A 19,441-nucleotide genomic window follows, 5' to 3' on the forward strand; every position below is an offset into this window, starting at 1 on the left:
CCTAGGGAACCTAACAGGGCACTGCCAGCTCTGGCCCAGGGCCTGCCTCCAGAGATAGGCCCTGACACTGGTTCTCCAGGAGGCATGGCCTTGGTGCGCCCTCTGCCGTGCGTGAGGAGGAACAGAGAGCTCTGTCCTGCTATCAGATACAGGGCTGAGTCCTGAGATGGCTGACAAGGACCATGGTCTCTCCCCCCAGATAAGGAACAGGGACAATGGGCTGGCTGGCTGTAGACCACCACCACTGCGGAGCTCCCAGCCTGGCCTACATCTACTGATCTGCAGAAGGATGGGTTTGGTCGCACCCCTGGTTTCTCAGGGCTTCTCCCTCTTAGAATCTTGTCCACCTACCCCAAAGGCATGTTGGTCCTAAGTCCACCCCACTGAGGACCAGGACCGTGGGCCAGATGGACGTTACCAGGAGGGCACACGACAGGCCCCCTTAAGAGCTGGAATCCACTCAGAGTATTGCCATGTGGATAAAGGGCAGAATTGGGGATCCAAGCGAGCCAGGGAAAGTACCCTTCCCCAAGGGCTGGGGTAGTTGTGAGTCAAGCCCTGAATGCTGGATACTCTTTGAATAGGTCAAGGGTAAGGAAAGGGTAATAAAGACTGGGGTAAGAATAGGCAAAAGCATAAAGGAGGAACAGGTGTCTGGGCAAGTCACCTAGGCCAACTTTGTTTGAACTTGGGCTTGCTACTGAGTGGGGCTCAGTGAGAACAGGCACATAGCCCCAAGACAACACTGCAGGACATAAGGGAAGCACCCCAAGTTTGGATTAACTGCTTCAGGAACACCCCTTGGGTCCAGCAAACCAGGGGCTTAGTCATGGGACCTGTATCAGAATAGAAAGCAGGCATTAATAAAGGACAATCCAAAAAAAATAAAATAAAATAAATAAAGGACAATCCATGTTTTATTTGTATCTGACTTTAACATGTACGTAAACTCTCGGGGCCCTTTCCCCCATCTGGTGGATACACGGTAGGTTCTGGAGGGAGGAAGCATCAGAATTAGGACACAGAGTTCACCTGAAGGTCCTGCTACCCTGAGCAAGGAGCTTCCCTGTGGGCTGAGACTTGCGTTGTCCTCCCTTCCCTCCAGGCCATCTGTGAATCTACATAGGCCCTCCTATTTGGCCCTAGCTCATCCCCTCTTCCCCATGGACTCTTCCCTCCTGCCATGGGCAGGAGACCCATCCTCCTTTTTTCAGTGTTTTAGCTTCTTGTACTGTTTTTTCTGTTTTACTGTTTTTTAGCTTCTTGTACTAAAATTCTATTCCTGGGGAGAGAGAACACCAACAGCCATAACTTGTCTCTCCTAAGCCTACTCCTAACTCAAGGTGGTCAATACAGACTCCTGAGAACTGGGAACTCCAGCCACCTGGAGCCCTCATAGCTGGCTGGATCTGAGGGCAGGACAGTAAGCATGAGTGCTTATCTGCATAAGGCAGGGTTGGCAGTGCCACTGTGGCAGGATGTGGGGAGGCACAGGACTCCTGGGCATGCCTAAGAGGGGAAAGAAAGCCCTAAGAACCAAGGACATGGGCTTATTCATCATAGAAATCGACATGGGCTCCAGACTTGAACTTGTCCTTTTGCAGCAAATTCAGAAGTTTCTGGGCTGATATCCTGCAATCCACAAGTTCCCCTTTTGTCTTCAGCTCCTGCAGCCTTTTTCGCAAGTCTGGGTCCACAGAAGTCTCCCGGGCTAACTGCTGCATGTCTGTGTCCAGGGGACCTAGGGGATGAAGAGAAGAAGATGAGGCAGGGGCCCCTGATGTATGTGTGGAGTTGGGTGGAGTCAGGTGTGGCCAGAGGCAACACCTCATCTTGGCTGACACATGGTCAGGATCACCAAGGCTCCACACTGTCACCACTGAGCTCCAGACTCAAATTCCAATGTCCACTGAACATGGTCCCTCTAGACCACCAAATCTACAGATTCACACTTCCCTATCACCCCTTCCCCAAGCCCCAGCAGCCACATGCAGAGAGAGACACCGTCCCCGTGGGAGAAGAAGAGTGAAGTGAGCACCCAACTTCCTTGGGGGCTCCCGAGTCAGCCTGCTCCAGCACCAGGCCAACTCCCATGGCCTTATGTGGCTCCCTGTGGGTTCCCATGAGCCCAGGCCTCCAGCTCATCCTGACACCCAGCTCCAGTGGTCCCAGCAGCCCCAGGCAGTTCCCAAAGCCCCAGGCAGCTCCTGGAACTCCAGGCTCCTAGAGGGCCCCTGAGAAGCCAGGCCCCTGATCCACTCCAGCACCAGCTGGCTCCCATGGCCTCAGGTGGTTCCCATGGCACCAGGCTCCCATGAACCCAGGCTTCTGGCACACCCCAGCACTAGCCAACTCCCGTGGCTCTACATGGCTCCTGTAGGTCACAGTGTCTGTGAACCTAGGCTTTAGGTGGGCACTCTCAAACCAGACTCCCAGCTGGTCTAGTGCCGGGATGACTACTGTGGACCCAGGCTTTGTACCCACCCCAGCAACAGCCTGCCTTAGGACTCTAGTGGCAACACTGCCACGGACATCACCAGATGGCTCACCGAGAATCACTAAAAGAGTTGACTGGTGAAGGGCTCTGCCTACTGAACTCAGTCTATAAAGACTGGAAGAGGTGTCTACTTCCTCAAATGTACAAACACCAACACAAGGCCACAAGGATCATGAATAATCAAGGAAACATGGCACCACTGAAGGAAACTAATACAACTCTGATGACGGACCCTAAAGAAATGAGATGTATGAACTGCCTGACAAAGAATTCAGAATAATCCTCCTAAAGAAATTCTGTGAACTCTAAGAAAACACGGACAGACACCTAAATGAAATTAGGAAAACAATGCATGAACAAAAAGAGAAGTTCAACAAAGAAACAAACCATTTGAAAAAAAACAAACCAAAATCTAGAGTTGAAGAATACAATGACTGAACTGAAGAATTTGATAGAGATCAACAGCAGACTCAACCAAGCAGGAAAAATTAGTGAATTATAAAACAGGGCATTTGAAATTATCTAGTCAGAGGAGCAAAAAGGAAAAAGAATGTAAAAGAGTGAAGAAAGACTACATGAACGAAGGATTACCATTAAAAGAAACAATCTATGTATTATGGAGTCCCAGAGAGAAAAAAGGAACAGAAAGCTTAAAGAAATAATAGTTGAGAACTTCCCAAATCTCTGAGAAGAGATTTGCACATCCAAGTTTATGAAGCTAATATTTCAACCACAAATTATCTTCTCCAAGACACCAGGACTAGATAGTTTCACTGGTAAATTGTGTCTGTTTTTTGTGCCAGTACCGTAATATTTTGATTACTGTAGCTTTGTAATATAGTTTGAAATCAAGGAGAGTGATGCTGGAGAGCTTTGTTCTTCTTTCTCAAGACTGCTTTGGCTCATGAGGTTCCATACAAATTTTAGAATTGTTTGTTCTATTTCTGTGAAAAATGCCATTGGAAATTTTATAGGGATTGCATTAAATCTGTAGATTGGGTTGGAGAGTATGGACATTTTAACAATATTAATTCTTCCAATCCATGAGCATGGCATCTTTCCATTTTGTACCTTCTTCAAATTCTTTCATCAGTGTCTTATAGTTTTCAGTTTACAGGTCTTTTACCTCCTTGGTTAAATTTATTCCTAGGTATTTTATTCTGTTTGATGCAACTGTAAACGGGACTATTAATTTTTCTTTCTGATACTTCATTATTAGTGTATAGAAATGGAACTGATTTTTTACATTGTTTTGTATCCTGCAACTTTACTGATTATTAGTTCTAACAATTTTTTGGTGAAGTCTCTAGGGTTTCCTATATATAATGTCATCTGCAAATAGAGACAGTTTTACCTCTTCCTTTCCAATTTGGATGCCTTTTATTTTTCTTGTCTAATTGCTCTGACTGGGACTTCCAATACTATGTTGAATAGAAGTGGGAAGAATGGCTTCCTTGTCCTGTTCCTGATCTTAGAGGAAAAGCTTTTAGCTTTTCACCATTGAATATATTAGTTGTGGGCTTGTCAACTTCCTCACAATGTCCAGGGCAGCCCCCTGAAATGTAACCCAGTCACATGGCACTCTAGAGTTTGCTCTGCTCCTGACTATGGTTTCCATTTGCTCTCTGTTGACTGAGTGAGTCCTAGGCTGAGCTCAGGGTGGGTGCTGAGTTGAATATTAGCTGCAAGAGTAACTGTATTACATTAGGGAGGGAGAGAAGGAGGATTGGCTACTAGAGAGCATGAGGAAGTAGAAACTGCACTGATCATGACCTAGGTGGCAAGGTTTGATCCTGGCTATGCTGCATCTGGACTTTGGTCAGGTTAATCTACCTCTTTGCTGCTAGGGTTCCAAGGGGAATAGACTACTGGATCTCTATCTAAGTTGCTCAGACATCATGCAACAGCTATGTCACCACCTTCTAATTCCAGCAACCTCAAGCTGAAAATAGAAGCCTCACTCTTAAGGTGTACAGTGGCATCATGGTAGGATGATGAGAAACCAGACCAAGTACGACAAGGCCCCCTACCCTTTAACTTTCATGAGGACAGGGCTCTATCTTATTTATCTCAGCATTCCCCAGTGTTCCAGCACAGTTCAGCATGGGATGGTCAGCATTCAACAATGTCTGTCTGCTCTTCATTCAGCTAACATTCACTGCAGACTGGCTCAGTGGGGTGCTTTACTAGGTGCTGGGGATATAAAGATGAATAGTGCATAATGCCTGCTTTCAAGGCTTTCCTATGCAGAGAGAGAAGTAGAGAAGTATATATAGATATAAAGATAATACAGTGTGATAAGTCCTATCTAACAATTACAAATGCTAACAATTAGATAGCCCTTCACAGTTTGGGATCACTTTTACATGTTTTACCTCATTCAGTCCTACAAACTGCCCTGTGAGACAGGTAGCATCTTCCCTGTTTCAAATGAAGAAATGAGGTAGAGGCCTGGAATTCAAACCCTAATCATCTCTCAAACTCTAACATCTCAGACTTTCTGGCCCCACCCTCAAGTCCAGGCAGCTGTCCACTCTCAATCCATACCTGATAACTACAGCTCCCTGCCCCTGCCAGCACTAACTTTCTTGCAGCCTATATTTCCCTTAAGGAGTGATGATTCAAGGACAAAATATTCTATGGATCCTTTCCTGGAGGAGACAGAGAAGGCTCCTTGCCCAGTCTCCAAAGGGTAACCAGCTGGTTCTGGGGACAGCGATGGCAGTAATGCTTCACCTACCTGGGGCATAGCTCAGCACCCTCACACTAGGTTCCTCTGCAGCCAGAACCTGGAACATCATGTTACGGGCAGCCTTCCCCGCACAGTACTGTGCCCATCCCTTGAAGGGCTGCAGGGCACAGACGGACGAGATATTAACCACAGTCCTACTGAGGCCAGGACTGTCCGGGAAGGCCTTCAGGATGCTGGAAGTCAGGCAGAGCATGGAGGTCAAGTTCAGAGCCCAGTAGTTGTTCACTTCAGCTGGGTCAGCCAGGTCTACGAAGCGTTTGGACACATCTCCAAGACTGCCTGAAAAAACAGACCTTAGGAATCACCCAGTGCAGGCGGGGTTTTCTCTTCTCCCAGCCCTCTTCAAACTCTTCCAGACACCTCCTTCCCATCCAGACCTAAAGGAGGAGTCTCTCTAGTGCTTCTGAAGACGCCTCCCTCTTCCCAGCTCTGCAGACACGCATACCTGGGGAACCTTCCCACTCACCTGAAGCTTCAAAGTGAGAAAGCGCGTGCCCTTCTCTGGGGCTGGGGTTCGGGGAACTCTGGGGGCCATTTGGAGAAGTGGGGGAATTTACTTCTGCTGGGAGACCCCATGCCCTAACTCACGCCTCCGCCAGAGAGCGCTGAGCAAGAAGATCAGAAAAGTTCTTGGCGTTGAAACGGGAAGGGGGGAAGAAGTGGGAGAGAACGAGCCCCAGAGAGCACCAGGTCTTCCTCCACACCCCGCTGAAACCAGGGCTTTAAAGGTGTCTAGGAGACACCTTTAAAGTTCTAAGAGGCGGGGGAGGTGAAAGGGAGGGAAAACAGAACTGGACGCTAAGCAGTATTCCAAGCGCTCACACGCCGGCGGGCGTCTTACCGGCATTGTTGATGAGCAGCACTCGCTGCAGGCCTTCGGGCCTGGGGAGCTCGCGCAGGGCACCGAGCAGCTGCTGCAAGCCGGCCTCGGCGCTCAGGTCGGCGGTCACCCGCACGAGGCGCAGGCCGGGCCGCTCGGCGCCCAGCTCGGCCTCCAGCTGCCGCAGCGCCTCGTCACTGCGGGCGCTTAGGACCAGCACGGAGCCGGGCGACAGCAGCGGGGCCAGGAGATGGGCCAGCGTCCTTCCGAAGCCGCGGGAAGCCCCGGTCAGCACGCACAAGGCGCACCCCAGGCCGCCCACCTTGCCGACACAGTCCTCCATACCTCCTACCTCGGCAAACTGGAACCGCTTCCCAAAACCCGGAAGGGGGCGGGGCGGCCGCGGTGGGAGGGGCCGCGGTGGGAGTAGGAGGAGGCCCCGCCCGGTGCGGGCGGGAACCTAAGGCTTCGGGCAGAGACCGGCCGCCCCTACTTTTCTTTGCAGTTGGCGGTGGAAGTGGAGGGGTCTGCAATCTCCGAGAGAGCGCGAAGGCACTAAACCGGAAGGGCGGGAGACGCGGGCCTCACCGGAAATCCTAGCCCAGTGCGGAGCGCGGGCCTCATCCTTTACCCTGCTAGACCGTTCAGTACCACGCTGGGATGCATTCTCCTCCGAAGTCCAGGCCCAACTTCCTTGCATAAGTGACTTCCTCCAGGTCAGGCCATCTTGCTCCTTGTTGGGCATCCCTGCACGTGGCACATGCCAGTTTAGGGACTGGGGTCCCTACTGAGCTGGGGGAACTCACCTACCCGGGAGCGACCTTTGGGAGAACACAGTCTCCCCTCCGTCAGATGTAAGGACCTCTTCTCCCTACTTGGCTCTGTGCTCGCACTGATTCCCCTGCCTCTGAGATTTCTCACTCCTTCTGTCCCTAAAGGTCTGTGTTCCCAGGGATCCTGCACCCACTCATGCTACCCTCTTCCTAGTAGGCAATTCCATCTACTCCCACGTTCAAGTTTTCGCAAATGATCATCTAAGCCTGTACGTCCAGGCCTGTGCTTCAGAAAACGCACATTTCCAGCTTTTTTCAAGGAGAGAGGGAAGATGGAAAAGTTGTCAGACAGCCCCAGATCTCCTTAAAAAAGGAGTCTCTTAAGAGATTAGCAAGCAACCTCCATAGCGCAGCCCAAGTCCTCACAGTGCTGTTCCCTGTCCTGGGGACAGACAGCAAAATTGCCTGTCAAGGCTCCTAGCAAAATGCATTTTGCGCCCTTGTTCTTTGGGCTGTCATTATAAACACCAGAACAATTTGGGGGAAGCTTTTCACTTTCCACTTAGGTGCCTTTACCACAAACTTTTTGTAAAATGTACAGCCCAGACTGTACATCACTGTGGAACATATTTTAAGAACAAATGAAACTGCAAAATTTGGTAGATTATTTGTTAAAATAGCATAGCATTATTTTGAAACTATTTTATGTAAAATACGACAAAGAAAACAAGTAATTATGCTAACTGATGTTAGGAGCCAAGATTTTCATTGTTAGAGAAAAGAGACCAAGAATGAATTCAAGGAAGTTAAGGGAACAATCTCTAAGTTGTTTGAATTGGAAGCCAGAAAATTGTAGAATTTACTGAAGTTACTTTTACCATTTTCTCTTCTGATGTGTTGGTTCTCCAATACCTACTGTAACAGAAGAGAAAAACAAACCTAACTCCATATTGAATCTTCCTTTAGCTCTAACTTTTTTCTTCTGTTTGTTGCCTGTGCTTTTTTCATGCTGGCTCTGCACCTTTTGTAAAAGAATGTTGCCTATAGCCTGAAATATACAGGATTGCCCATTCTCAAGACTCTGACCTTTAAAGGTATATCACTCTTATTCACAGAGAAATAAAAAGTTGCAGAACAGAGAATAACATTTGTCTTGTTGGAGGTTTATAGAAACATTTAGACCAGACCTACTGGACACCTACAAGGATAAAGGATTCCAGCACCAAGAAGTTTGCAACAACCAGCCACACCCCCCACCCCTTTTAGTATAAATGAAACCTGAATTCTAACTCTGGTAAGATGGTTCTTTGGGACACTAGTCCACCATCTTCTCAGTCTGCTGCCTTTTTTCTTTTAAATTTATTTTTATTTATTATTTTTGGCCGTGTTGGGTCTTCATTGCTGCACATGGGTTTTCTCTAGTTGTGGCGAGTGGGGGCTACTCTTTGTTGAGGTGCGTGGGCTTCTCATTGCGGTGGCTTCTCTTGTTGCGGAGCATGGGCTCTAGGCATATGGGCTTCAGTAGTTGCAGAATGCAGCCTTCAGTAGTTGTGGCATGCAGCTTCAGTTGTTGTGGCTCGCAGCTCTAGAGCGCAGGCTCAGTAGTTGTGGAGCACAGGCTTAGTTGCTCCGCAGCATGGGGGAATCTTCCTGGACCAAGGCTTGAACCCATGTCCCCTGCATTGGCAGGTGGATTCTTAACCATTGCGCAACCAGGAAAGCGCCCTGTGCTGGCTTTCTGAATAAAGTCACTATTCCTTGCTCCAACACCTCTACTCTCAATTCATTGACCTTTGGCGCAGTGAGCAGTGTGTGCTTGGACTCGGTAACACTATGACAATCCTTTTTAAGAGTTCTCCTGGGCTTCCCTGGTGGCGCAGTGGTTGCGAGTCTGCCTGCCGATGCAGGGGACGCGGGTTCGTGCCCCGGTCCGGGAGGATCCCACATGCTGCAGAGCGGCTGGGCCCGTGAGCCATGGCCGCTGAGCCTGAGCATCCGGAGCCTGTGCTCCGCCAACGGGAGAGGCCACAACAGTGAGAGGCCCGTGTACCGCAAAAAAAAAAAAAAAAAAAAAGTTCTCCCTGCAACAGTGGTAGAGATTAAAGTGGTGCCAGATTAAGTCTACAGTTGTGTTTTGTTTGGCCAATAGGACTTTCTTTTTTCTTTTAAAATTTGAGGTGACATTTCTAAAGTGGAAGATTTTACATAGTATCAGAATTTCCAGCTTCTTCTGAGTAATAGGAATGTCTGGCAAACTGGGTTCTGATTGAGGTAAGCAATAGCGCCTCTTGGAAAGGAGACTGTGCTGCAGTTTGCCAAGATTTTCATCACTCATGGGTGTAGGCATTTTTGTTTCCCACTAATGATGCATAGCTGAATTCTTACCCAGTGGTGATGGTCAAAACATTTAACAGCCAGGGCATTGTGCTGGAATGTGGAGAGGTGGGTCTCAGGAGAGGTGAGGAGGCTTTTGATGTTTTAACACAAGTAGGACTATGTATACCTGTATATCATTTAAAGCTTTCCTGCTTTTCACTTATCTATTAAGGATGGAAGATAAAGATTTTAAATTTGATTGCTCCAAAGCTAAACTCTCCGGTACTGGCCCAATGGCCTACTCTTTAAATAAATTTTAATAGCTTTTCCCTGCTCTCAGGCCTCAGAAAATAGATTGGTAAAAGCACAATCTCATCCAATCATTCATTTGGCATTTATTGAATTTCTACCTTGTGCCAGACTTTGAAGAAAGGAGGGAACAATGAAGGGATGGCTAAAAGTCAAACGTAGCCTCTTCTAAACCTAGCTGCTTCTAGGAGGAACCATTTGGAAATAGCACCCGAAGAGAGTGTGGTTTGCCTTGACTGGGAGAGAGCCTGGAAAATTTTTCTTTTCTGAGAAAGATGATTACCTGCCATACACCTCCTCCCACTGTCAGTCTTATTTCAAGTAATATTTCAGTAATTTGTGAATAATATTTCAGGGGCAACACAGCCCATAGAATTCATTTAACAGTAGCACAGTGGTTTCCAGATTTGTCTACACATTGGAGTCACTGGGGAACTTCAAAACACTGATGCTTCTGTCCCACAGACCTGGATTTGGGAATTTTTTATTCAATTTATTTAAACTAAAAAAACAAAGAAAAAAAAAAAACCCAGTTCACCCATTTCTCCCACCTCCACCCCCTGCCTCTTGCAACCACCAATCTCTTCTCTGTATCTCTCAGCTTGGTTTTTGGGTTTTGTTTTGTTTTGTTATTAGAGTCCACATATAAAAAAGATCATATTGTATTTGTCTTAGTCTGACTAATTTCACTTAGTATAATGCCCTCGAGGTCAGTCCATGTTGTTGAAAATGGCAAGATTTCATTCTTTTTTTTAATAGCTGAATGATATTCCACTGTATATATATGCCATAATTTTTGAATCCATCCTTGGACACTTAGGTTGTTTCCATATCTTGACTATTGTAAATAATGCTGCAATGAACACAGGGGTGCATATATCTTTTCAAATTAGTATTTTTGTTTTCATTGGATAGATACCCAGAAGTGGAATTGCTGGATCATATGGTAGTTCTATTTTTAATTTTTTTGAGGAACCTCTATACTGTTTTCTGTAGTGGTTGCACCAATTTTGTATTCCCACCAACAGTGCACAAATGTTCCCTTTTCGCCACATCATCACCAACACGTGTTTCTTATCTTTATGATAATAACAATTCTAACAGGTATGAAGTGATATCTCATTGTGGTTTTGACTTGCATTTCCCTGATGATTAGTGATGTTGAGCATCTTTTCATGTGTCTGTTGTCCACCTGTATGTCTTCTTTGGAAAAATGTCTATTCAGATCTTCTGTGCATTTTTAAATTGGATTGTTTGGTTTTTTGCTTCTGAGTTGTATGATAGTTTGTTTTAGCCCCTTATCAGATATATGACTTGCAATTATTTCTCTCATTCAGTGGGTTTGTGTTTTTGTTTTGTTGATGGTTTCCTTTGCTGGGCAGAATCTTTTTTGTTTGATACCATCTCACTTGTTTATTTTTGCTTTTGTTGCTTTTGCTTTTGGTGTCAGATTCAAACAATCATTGCCAAGACCAATGGCAAGGAGCATACAGCTTATGTTTTCTTTTAGAGATCTTATGGTTTCAGGCCTTACATTCAAGTCTTTAATCCATTTTAAGTTCGGTTTTTGTGTATGGTGTAAGATAATGGTTCAGTTTCACTCTTTTGCATATGGCTGTCCAACTTTCCCCAACACCAATTATTGAAGAGACTGTCCTTTCCCTGTTGTGTATTTTTGGCCCCTTTGTCATAAATTAATTAACCAAATTTATGGGTTTATACCTGGGCTCTCTGTTCTGTTCCATTGATCTGTGGGTCTGTTTTTATGCCAATACTATACTGTTTCAATGATGATAGCTTTGTGATATAGTTTGAAATCAGGGAGCATGATGACTTCAGCTTTGTTGTTTCTTCTCAAGAATTTTCTCTAGAAAATTTTAAAAGCTCTCCACGTGATTCTAATGTGCAAACAAGTTTCGGAACTACTGCAATAGCAATTGGCAGTAACATTTTTTTTTAAGGGTACAAATTCCTGAAAGGTAAGAAATATGTTAAAATAAATTTAAAAGCCTAAACCTGATAAAGGCCTTTAGAAGAAAAATTAGTGAAATTTGAATAAGATCTGTAGGTTAGTTACTGATATTGTATCATTTCCTGATTTTGACCATTGAACTATTGTTATGTAAGAGAATGTCCTTCTTTTTGGAAATATACTAAAGTATTTAGAGGTAAAGGGCCCTTTATCTGTAACTTAGTCTCAAATGTTTCAGAACAAAAATAGAATGAATAAAGCAAACGTAGTAAACCATTAACATTTGGGAAACCTGGGTTAAAGGTATAGGGTTCTTAATACTATTTTTGCAATTTTTAAAGGTCTGAAATTATTTCTAAATAGAAACTTAAAAAAAAATTAACCATACTTACAACTCAATGTTAAAAAGACAAATAAAATTGAAGAATAAATTAACAAAGCAGGAAAATCCAGAATGTGAGACTTTCTGCAGAACATCAGTCAGTTTCTTTGAGTCAATGGCATGAAAAAAAGGTGGGAGGGACAGCTTTTTATTAAAAAGGCGTGACAACTCAATTAAAAATATGGATCTTGTTTGGATTCTGATTCAAGCAAACCAATGTAAAATATATATTTTACATAATTGAGGACATTTCAATATACTTGGTATTAGATGATGTCAATGATTTATTGTTATTTTTTTAGGTGTAATAATGGCATGTGGTTACAAAAGAAAATGATGACTTTTTTGGAAAATGAAGAAAATGATGAAATTTATTTTTATTTCCTCTGTGAGTTGATTACTCATGCTCTTTGCCCATTTTTCTATTAGGCTTTCTACTTCTGGGCTTCTTTGTGGTTTTGTTTTATTTATTTATTTTTCTTTACTCAAGTTTTCTTTGTTCCATTTTTTCCCCTATTGATTTGGAAGTTACAGATTCTGTTTTTAGTCTACCAATAGTTACTTTTGAAATAAAATTATAAAAGTGTGAACTTTTATTTTTCTATCAGTATTAAAACCAAAACATTATACTTTGGGGAAAACAATGTGACTGAATTTTGGAGGCAAACAGATCTGGTTGGAATCCTGGCTCTATCTCTTACTGTGCAAGCTTGGCCAGGTCACATGACATGTTTAAAGGTCGATTACTTTATAGGCTTGTTTACTCAACATTGCACAAATATTTGTTAAGTGCCTAACATGAACCAGGAAATGGGCTAGGCTCTGAAGACGTAATGATGAGCAACTCAGACAATCTCAGTGTTCATAGTGGGTAGAATAAGGCAGCTAAATATAAAGCACTTAGTCTATTGCTTTATAATACAATACATAGTAGATATTATTATTATTACATCTCCATATTATGAGAGATTTAACATATTTTAATTCCTCCACACCTTCCCATGCACTATTTTTTTTTTTTTTTTTTTTGCGGTATGCGGGCCTCTCACCGTTGTGACCTCTCCCGCCGTGGAGCACAGGCTCCAGACGTGCAGGCTCAGCGGCCATGGCCCACGGGCCCAGCCACTCCGTGGCATGTGCCCAGGACCGGGGCATGAAACCGTGTCCCCTGCATTGGCAGGCGGACCCCCAACCACTGCGCCACCAGGGAAGCCCAGCACCAGCTTTTTGTTTGTTTGTTTTGTTTTTGCGGTACGCAGGCCTCTCACTGTTGTGGCCTCTCCCGCTGCGGAGCACAGGCTCCGGACGCGCAGGCCCAGCGGCCATGGCCCACGGGCCCAGCCGCTCCACGGCACGTGGGATCCTCCTGGACCGGGGCACGAACCCGCGTCCCCTGCATCGGCAGGCGGACTCTCAACCACTGTGCCACCAGGGAAGCCCCAGCACCAGCTTTTTGAAAACAATTTATATGGCCTTTAGATTCAACTTAATAATATTTTATTTGATACATTATGTCTTCTTCGGGAATTGTTTTTGATATATTTACTGTTTTATCAGCATGGAAAAAAATAGTATTTAAACACTAACTCTGGCTGAGTCAAGATGGCGGAGTAGGAGGATGCAAAGTTCCCGTCTCCCCACAACTAGGGCACCTAGGAGATGCTGGCGGGGGACCTTGACACCCAAGGGGATGGGAGGAACCCCGAATGACCAGGTAGGATATGGGGGGGGAAGCGACGGGGGAGGAGAAGAGGAGGCCAGATGGGACCAGTGCCCCTGAGGGGTGGCTGGGGGAGGGGAGGGGTTCCTGCGCCAGGCGGGATCCTTGGGGATTGGAGGATCAGGCAGGGAACGCAGCTGTTTCACCCACCCATGCAGGCCCGGGGAAGCCTACTGGGCTCCCGGGCCTGGTCCTCTGCCTTCCGGGGCCCCCTCTGGCTGTGTGGGTCCTAGGATTGTGGGAGGGGTGGGAAGAAGAGGAAAGGTGGACGGGGGGGGACCCTCTGGAATCAGAGGATCAGGGGAACTGCAGCTAGCATTTCCCTGCCCACGGAGGCCCCAGAAAGCCTGCTGGGGTCCCAGGCCTGGTCCTCCGCCCTCCGAGGCCCCCTCCGGCTGCATGGGTCCTAGGGGCGTGGGAGGGAGGGTGGGGAAGAAGAGTAGAGGCAAACAGGGGAAGGACCCTCCAGGACCAGAGGATTGGCGGGGGGAACATTTCCCCTACCCACTCGGCCCCCAGGGAGCATGCTGAGGTCCTGGCCTGACATCTGCACTCAGAGGCTGGAGGCACTCCAGGGCCCCTCTGCCCACACTAAGACTAAGCCCCACCCCCAACCCCCAGGGCCCTTGGTGGCCACAAGAGTCCTAAGCCTAGACCCCGCCCCCTGCTTAAACCACCCACCCACCCAAGTCCCTCCCACCCACAGCCAGGGCCTTTTCTGGCCTTTTATTTTTCCTTCTTTTTTGCTTTTGTGGCTCTGTTTTACCTCCCAGTTGGTGTTTCATCTGTATTTTTATTTTTTTGACATATCTGTTAGTTTTCTAACCTTATTTTATTTTTACTTTTTGTTATTGTTCTGCTCATTTTTTCTTTTCTCATTTTTCTTTTTTGCCACCCCCCCCCCCCAGGGCTTGCAGGATCATGGTTCATGGGCCAGGGGTTGGGCCTGAGCTCCTGTGGTGGGAAAACTGGACAGCTACATGTAAAAGAATGAAATTAGAACACCATCTAACACCATACACAAAAATAAACTCAAAATGGATTAAAGACCTAAATGTAAGACCAGACACTATAAAACTCTTAGAGAAAAACAGAGGAAAAACACTCTTTGATATAAACTACAGCGAGATCTTTTTTGATACACCTCGTAGAGTAATGAAAATAAAAAGAAAAATAAACAAATGGGAGAGCTCTGGGACAACATTAAACGCACCAACATTCGAATTATACGGGTCCCAGAAGAAGAGCAAAAGAAAGGGACAGAGAAAATATTTGAAGAGATTATACTTGAAAACTTCCCCAATATGGGAAAGGAAATAGTTAATCAAGTCCAGGAAGCACAGAGAGTCCCATACCGGATGAATCCAAGGAGAAACACGCCAAGACACTATTAATCAAACTATCAAAAATTAAATACCTCAATTTGGGATGATTGGTTGCCTCCTCAGGTATTTCACAGATGCAGGGTACATCTAGTTGATTGTGGAGATTTAATCCACTGCTCCTGAGGCTGCTGGGAGAAATTTCCCTTTCTCTTCTTTGTTTGCACAGCTTTGGATTTGGACCCGCCTCTGAGTGTAGGTTGCCTGAGGGCATCTGTTCTTCGCTCAGATAGGACGGGGTTAAAGGAGCAGCTGATTCGGGAGCTCTGGTTCACTCAGGCCGGGGGTAGGGAGGGCTACGGATGTGATGTGGGGAGAGCTTGCTGCGGCAGAGGCCAGCGTGACGTTGCAACAGCCTGAGGCCCGCAGTGTGTTCTCCCGGAGAAGTTGTCCCTGGATCACGGGACCCTGGCAGTGGCGGGCTGCACAGGCTCCTGGGAGGGGAGGTGTGGAGAGTGACCTATGCTTGCACACAGTCTTCTTGGTGGCTGCAGCAGCAGCCTTAGCATCCCATTCTAATCTCTGGGGTCCGCCCTGTTAGCCGCAGCTCGCGCCCGTCTCTGGAGCTCCTTTAAGCGGTGCTTTTAATACCCTCTCCTCGCTCACCAGGAAACAAAGAGGCAAGAAAAAGTTTCTTGCCTCTTTGGCTGTTGCAGACTTTCCCGGACTCCCTCCCGGCTAGCCGTGGTGCACTAACCCTTTCAGGCTGTGTTCACGGCGGCAACCCCAGTTCTCTCCATTGGATCTGCCCGAAGCCCTAGCCTCATCTCCCAGCCCCCACCAGTCCCGGTGGGTGATCAGACAAGCCTCTCGGTCTGGTGAGTGCTGGTCGGCACTGATCCTCTGTGCAGGAATCTCTCTGCTTTGCCCTCCACACCCCTGTTGCTGTGCTCTCCTCCGTGGCTCCGAAGCTTCCCCCCTCCGCCACCTGCAGTCTCCCCCATGAAGAGCCTTCCTAGTGTGTGGAAACGTTTCCTCCTTCACAGCTCCCTCCCACTAGTGCAGATCCCATCCCTATTCTTTTGTCTCTGTTTTTTCTTTTTTCTTTTGCCCTATCCAGGTACGTGGGGGAGTTTCTTGTCTTTGGGGAAGGCTGAGGTCTTCTGCCAGCGTTCAGAGGTGTTCTGTAGGAGTTGTTCCACATGTAGATGTATTTCTGATGTGTTTGTGGGGAGGAAGGTGATCTCCACATCTTACTCTTCCACCATCTTGAAGCTTCTCTCCCCAACACACTACTTAATAACCAATAGATCATTGAAGAAATCAAAGAGGAAATCAAAAAATACCTAGAAACAAATGACAATGAAAACACGACGACCCAAAACCAATGGGATTCAGCAAAAGCAGTTCTAAGAGGGAAGTTTATAGCAATACAATCCTACCTTAAGAAATGAGAGAGGGGGCTTCCTTGGTGGCGCAGTGGTTAAGAATCTGCCTGGCAATGCAGGAGACATGGGTTCGAGCCCTGGTCCAGGAAGATGCTACATGCCGCAGAGCAACTAAGCTGGTGCACCACAAATACTGAGCCTGTGCTGTAGATCCCGCAACCCACAAGTACTGAAGCCAACGCGCCTAGAGCCATTGCTCCACAGCAAAAGAAGCCACCTCAATGAGAAGCCCACGCACCGCAGCAGAGAGTAGCTCCCACTCTCAGCAACTAGAGAAAACCTGCGCACAGCAACAAAGACCCAATGGAGCCAAAAATTAAATAAATGAATAAATAAATAAATTTTAAAAAGAAACGAGAAACATCTCAAATAAACCACCTAACCTTACAGCTAAAGCAATTAGAGAAAGAAGAACAAAAAACCCTGAAGGTTGGCAGAAGGAAAGAAATCATAAAGATCAGATCAGAAATAAATGGAAAAGAAATGAAGGAAACAATAGCAAAGATCAATAATACTAAAAGCTGGTTCTTTGAGAAGATAAATAAAATTGATAAACCATTAGCCAGACTCATCAAGAAAAAAAAGGGAGAAGACTCAAATCAATAGAATTAGAAATGAAAAAGGAGAAGTAACAACTGACAATGCAGAAATACAAAGGATCATGAGAGATAGTAATCATATGCCAATAAAATAGACAACCTGGAAAAAATGGACAAATTCTTAGAAATGCACAACCTTCCGAGACTGAACCAGGAAGAAACAGAAAATATGAACAGACCAATCACAAGCACTGGAATTGAAACTGTGATTAAATATCTTCCAACAAAGAAAAGCCCAGGACCAGATGGCTTCACAGGCGAATTCTATCAAACATTTAGAGAAGAGCTAAAACCTATCCTTCTCAAACTTTTCCAAACTATAGCAGAGGGAGGAACACTCCCAAACTCATTCTATGAGGCCACCAACACTCTGATACCAAAACCAGGCAAAGATGTTGCAAAGAAAACTACAGGCCAATATCACTGATGAACATAGATGCAAAAATCCTCAACAAAATACTAGCAAACAGAATCCAACAGCACATTAAAAGGATCATACACCGTGATCAAGTGGGGTTTATTCCAGGAATGCAAGGATTCTTCAATATACACAAATAAATCAATGTGATACACCATATTAACAAATTGAAGGATAAAATCCATATGATCATCTCAATAGATGCAGAGAAAGTTTTTGACAAAATTCAACACCCATTTATGATAAAAACCTTCCAGAAAGTAGGCATAGAGGTAACTTTCCTCAACATAATAAAGGCCATATATGACAAACCCACAGCCAACATTGTCCTCAATGGTGAAAAACTGAAACCATTTCCACTAAGATCAGGAACAAGACAAGGTTGCCCACTCTCACCACTCTTATTCAACAGAGTTTTGGAAGTTTGAGCCACAGCAATTAGAGAAGAAAAAGAAATAAAAGGAATCTAAATTGGAAAAGAAGTAAAGCTGTCACTGTTTGCAGATGACATGATACTATACATAGAGAATCCTAAAGATGCTACCAGAAAACTACTAGAGCTAATCAATGAATTTGGTAAAGTAGCAGGATACAAAATTAATGCACAGAAATCCCTTGCATTCCTATACAGTAATGATGAAAAATCTGAAAGTGAAATTAAGAAAACACTCCCATTTACCACTGCAACAAAAAGAATAAAATATCTAGGTATAAACCTACCTACAGAGACAAAAGACTTGTATGCAGAAAATTATAAGATACTGATGAAAGAAATTAAATATGACACAAACGGATGGAGAGATATACCATGTTCTTGGATTGGAAGAATGAACATTGTGAAAATGACTCTACTACTCAAAGCAAAGTACAGATTCAATGCAATCCCTATCAAACAACCACTGACATTTTTCACAGAACTAGAACAAAAAATGTCACAATTTGTATGGAAGCACAAAAGACCCTGAATAGCCAAAGCAATCTTGAGAAAGAAAAACAGAGCTGGAGGAATCAGGCTCCCTGACTTTGGACTATACTACAAAGCTACAGTAATCAGACAGTATGGTACTGGTACAAAAACAGAAATATAGATCAATGGAACAGGATAGAAAGCCCAGAGATAAACCCATGCACATATGGTCAGCTTATCTTTGATAAAAGAGGCATGAATATACAGTGGAGAAAACACAGCCTCTTCAATAAGTGGTGCTGGGAAAACTGGACAGCTTTCATGTAAAAGGATGAAATTAGAACACTTCCTAACACCACACACAAAAATAAACTCAAAATGGATTAAAGATCTAAATGTAAGGCCAGACACTATGAAACTCTTAGAGGAAAACATAGGCAGAACACTCTGTGACATAAATCACAGCAAGATCCTTTTTGACCCACCTCCTAAAGAAATGGAAATAAAAACAAAAATAAACAAATGGGATCTAATGCAACTTAAAGGCTTTTGCACAGCAAAGGAAACCATAAACAAGACCAAAAGGCAACCCTCAGAATGGGAGAAAATATTTGCAAATGAAGCAACAGACAATGGATTAATCTCCAAAATATACACACAGCTCATGGAGCTCAATATTAAAAAAAAAAAACAACCCAATCCAAAAATGGGCAGAAGACCTAAGCAGACATTTCTCCAAGGAGGATATACAGATGGCCAAGGAGCACATGAAAGGATGCTCAACATCACTAATTATTAGAGAAATGAAAATCAAAACTACAATTAGGTAGCACCTCACACTGGTCAGAATGGCCATCATCAAATGATCTACAAACAATAAATGCTGGAGAGGGTGTGGAGAAAAGGAAACCCTCTTGCACTGTTGGTGGGAATGTAAATTGATACAGCCACTATGGAGAACACTATGGAGGTTCTTTAAAAATCTAAAAATAGAATTACCATACGACCCAGCAATCCCACTAACTGGGCATATACCGTGAGAAAACCATAATTCAAAAAGAGTCATGTACCACAATGTTCATTTCAGCTCTATTTAGAAGAGCCAGGACATGGAAGCAACCTAAGTGTCCATCAACAGATGAATGGATAAAGAAGATGGGGCACATATATACAATGGAATATTAGCCATAAAAAGAAACGAATTGA

At 45.0% G+C, this 19,441-nt stretch overlaps 1 protein-coding gene across 1 annotated transcript; it reads right to left on the reverse strand.

Moving 5' to 3' along the window:
- Nucleotides 1–899: 899 nt before the first annotated feature.
- SPR (sepiapterin reductase) lies at nucleotides 900–6,551 on the reverse strand. Its single transcript, XM_081255058.1, has 3 exons — nucleotides 6,091–6,551; nucleotides 5,238–5,528; nucleotides 900–1,741 (listed from the first exon to the last, which is right to left on the reverse strand). Exons 1-3 carry the CDS (start codon nucleotides 6,410–6,412, stop codon nucleotides 1,551–1,553), a joined length of 804 nt encoding a protein of 267 aa, XP_081111184.1. The 5' UTR covers nucleotides 6,413–6,551; the 3' UTR covers nucleotides 900–1,550.
- Nucleotides 6,552–19,441: the final 12,890 nt, after the last annotated feature.

Source organism: Mesoplodon bidens, assembly GCF_964165515.1.
Source record: "Mesoplodon bidens genome assembly, chromosome: 14".
NCBI classification, from domain to species: domain Eukaryota; kingdom Metazoa; phylum Chordata; class Mammalia; order Artiodactyla; family Ziphiidae; genus Mesoplodon; species Mesoplodon bidens.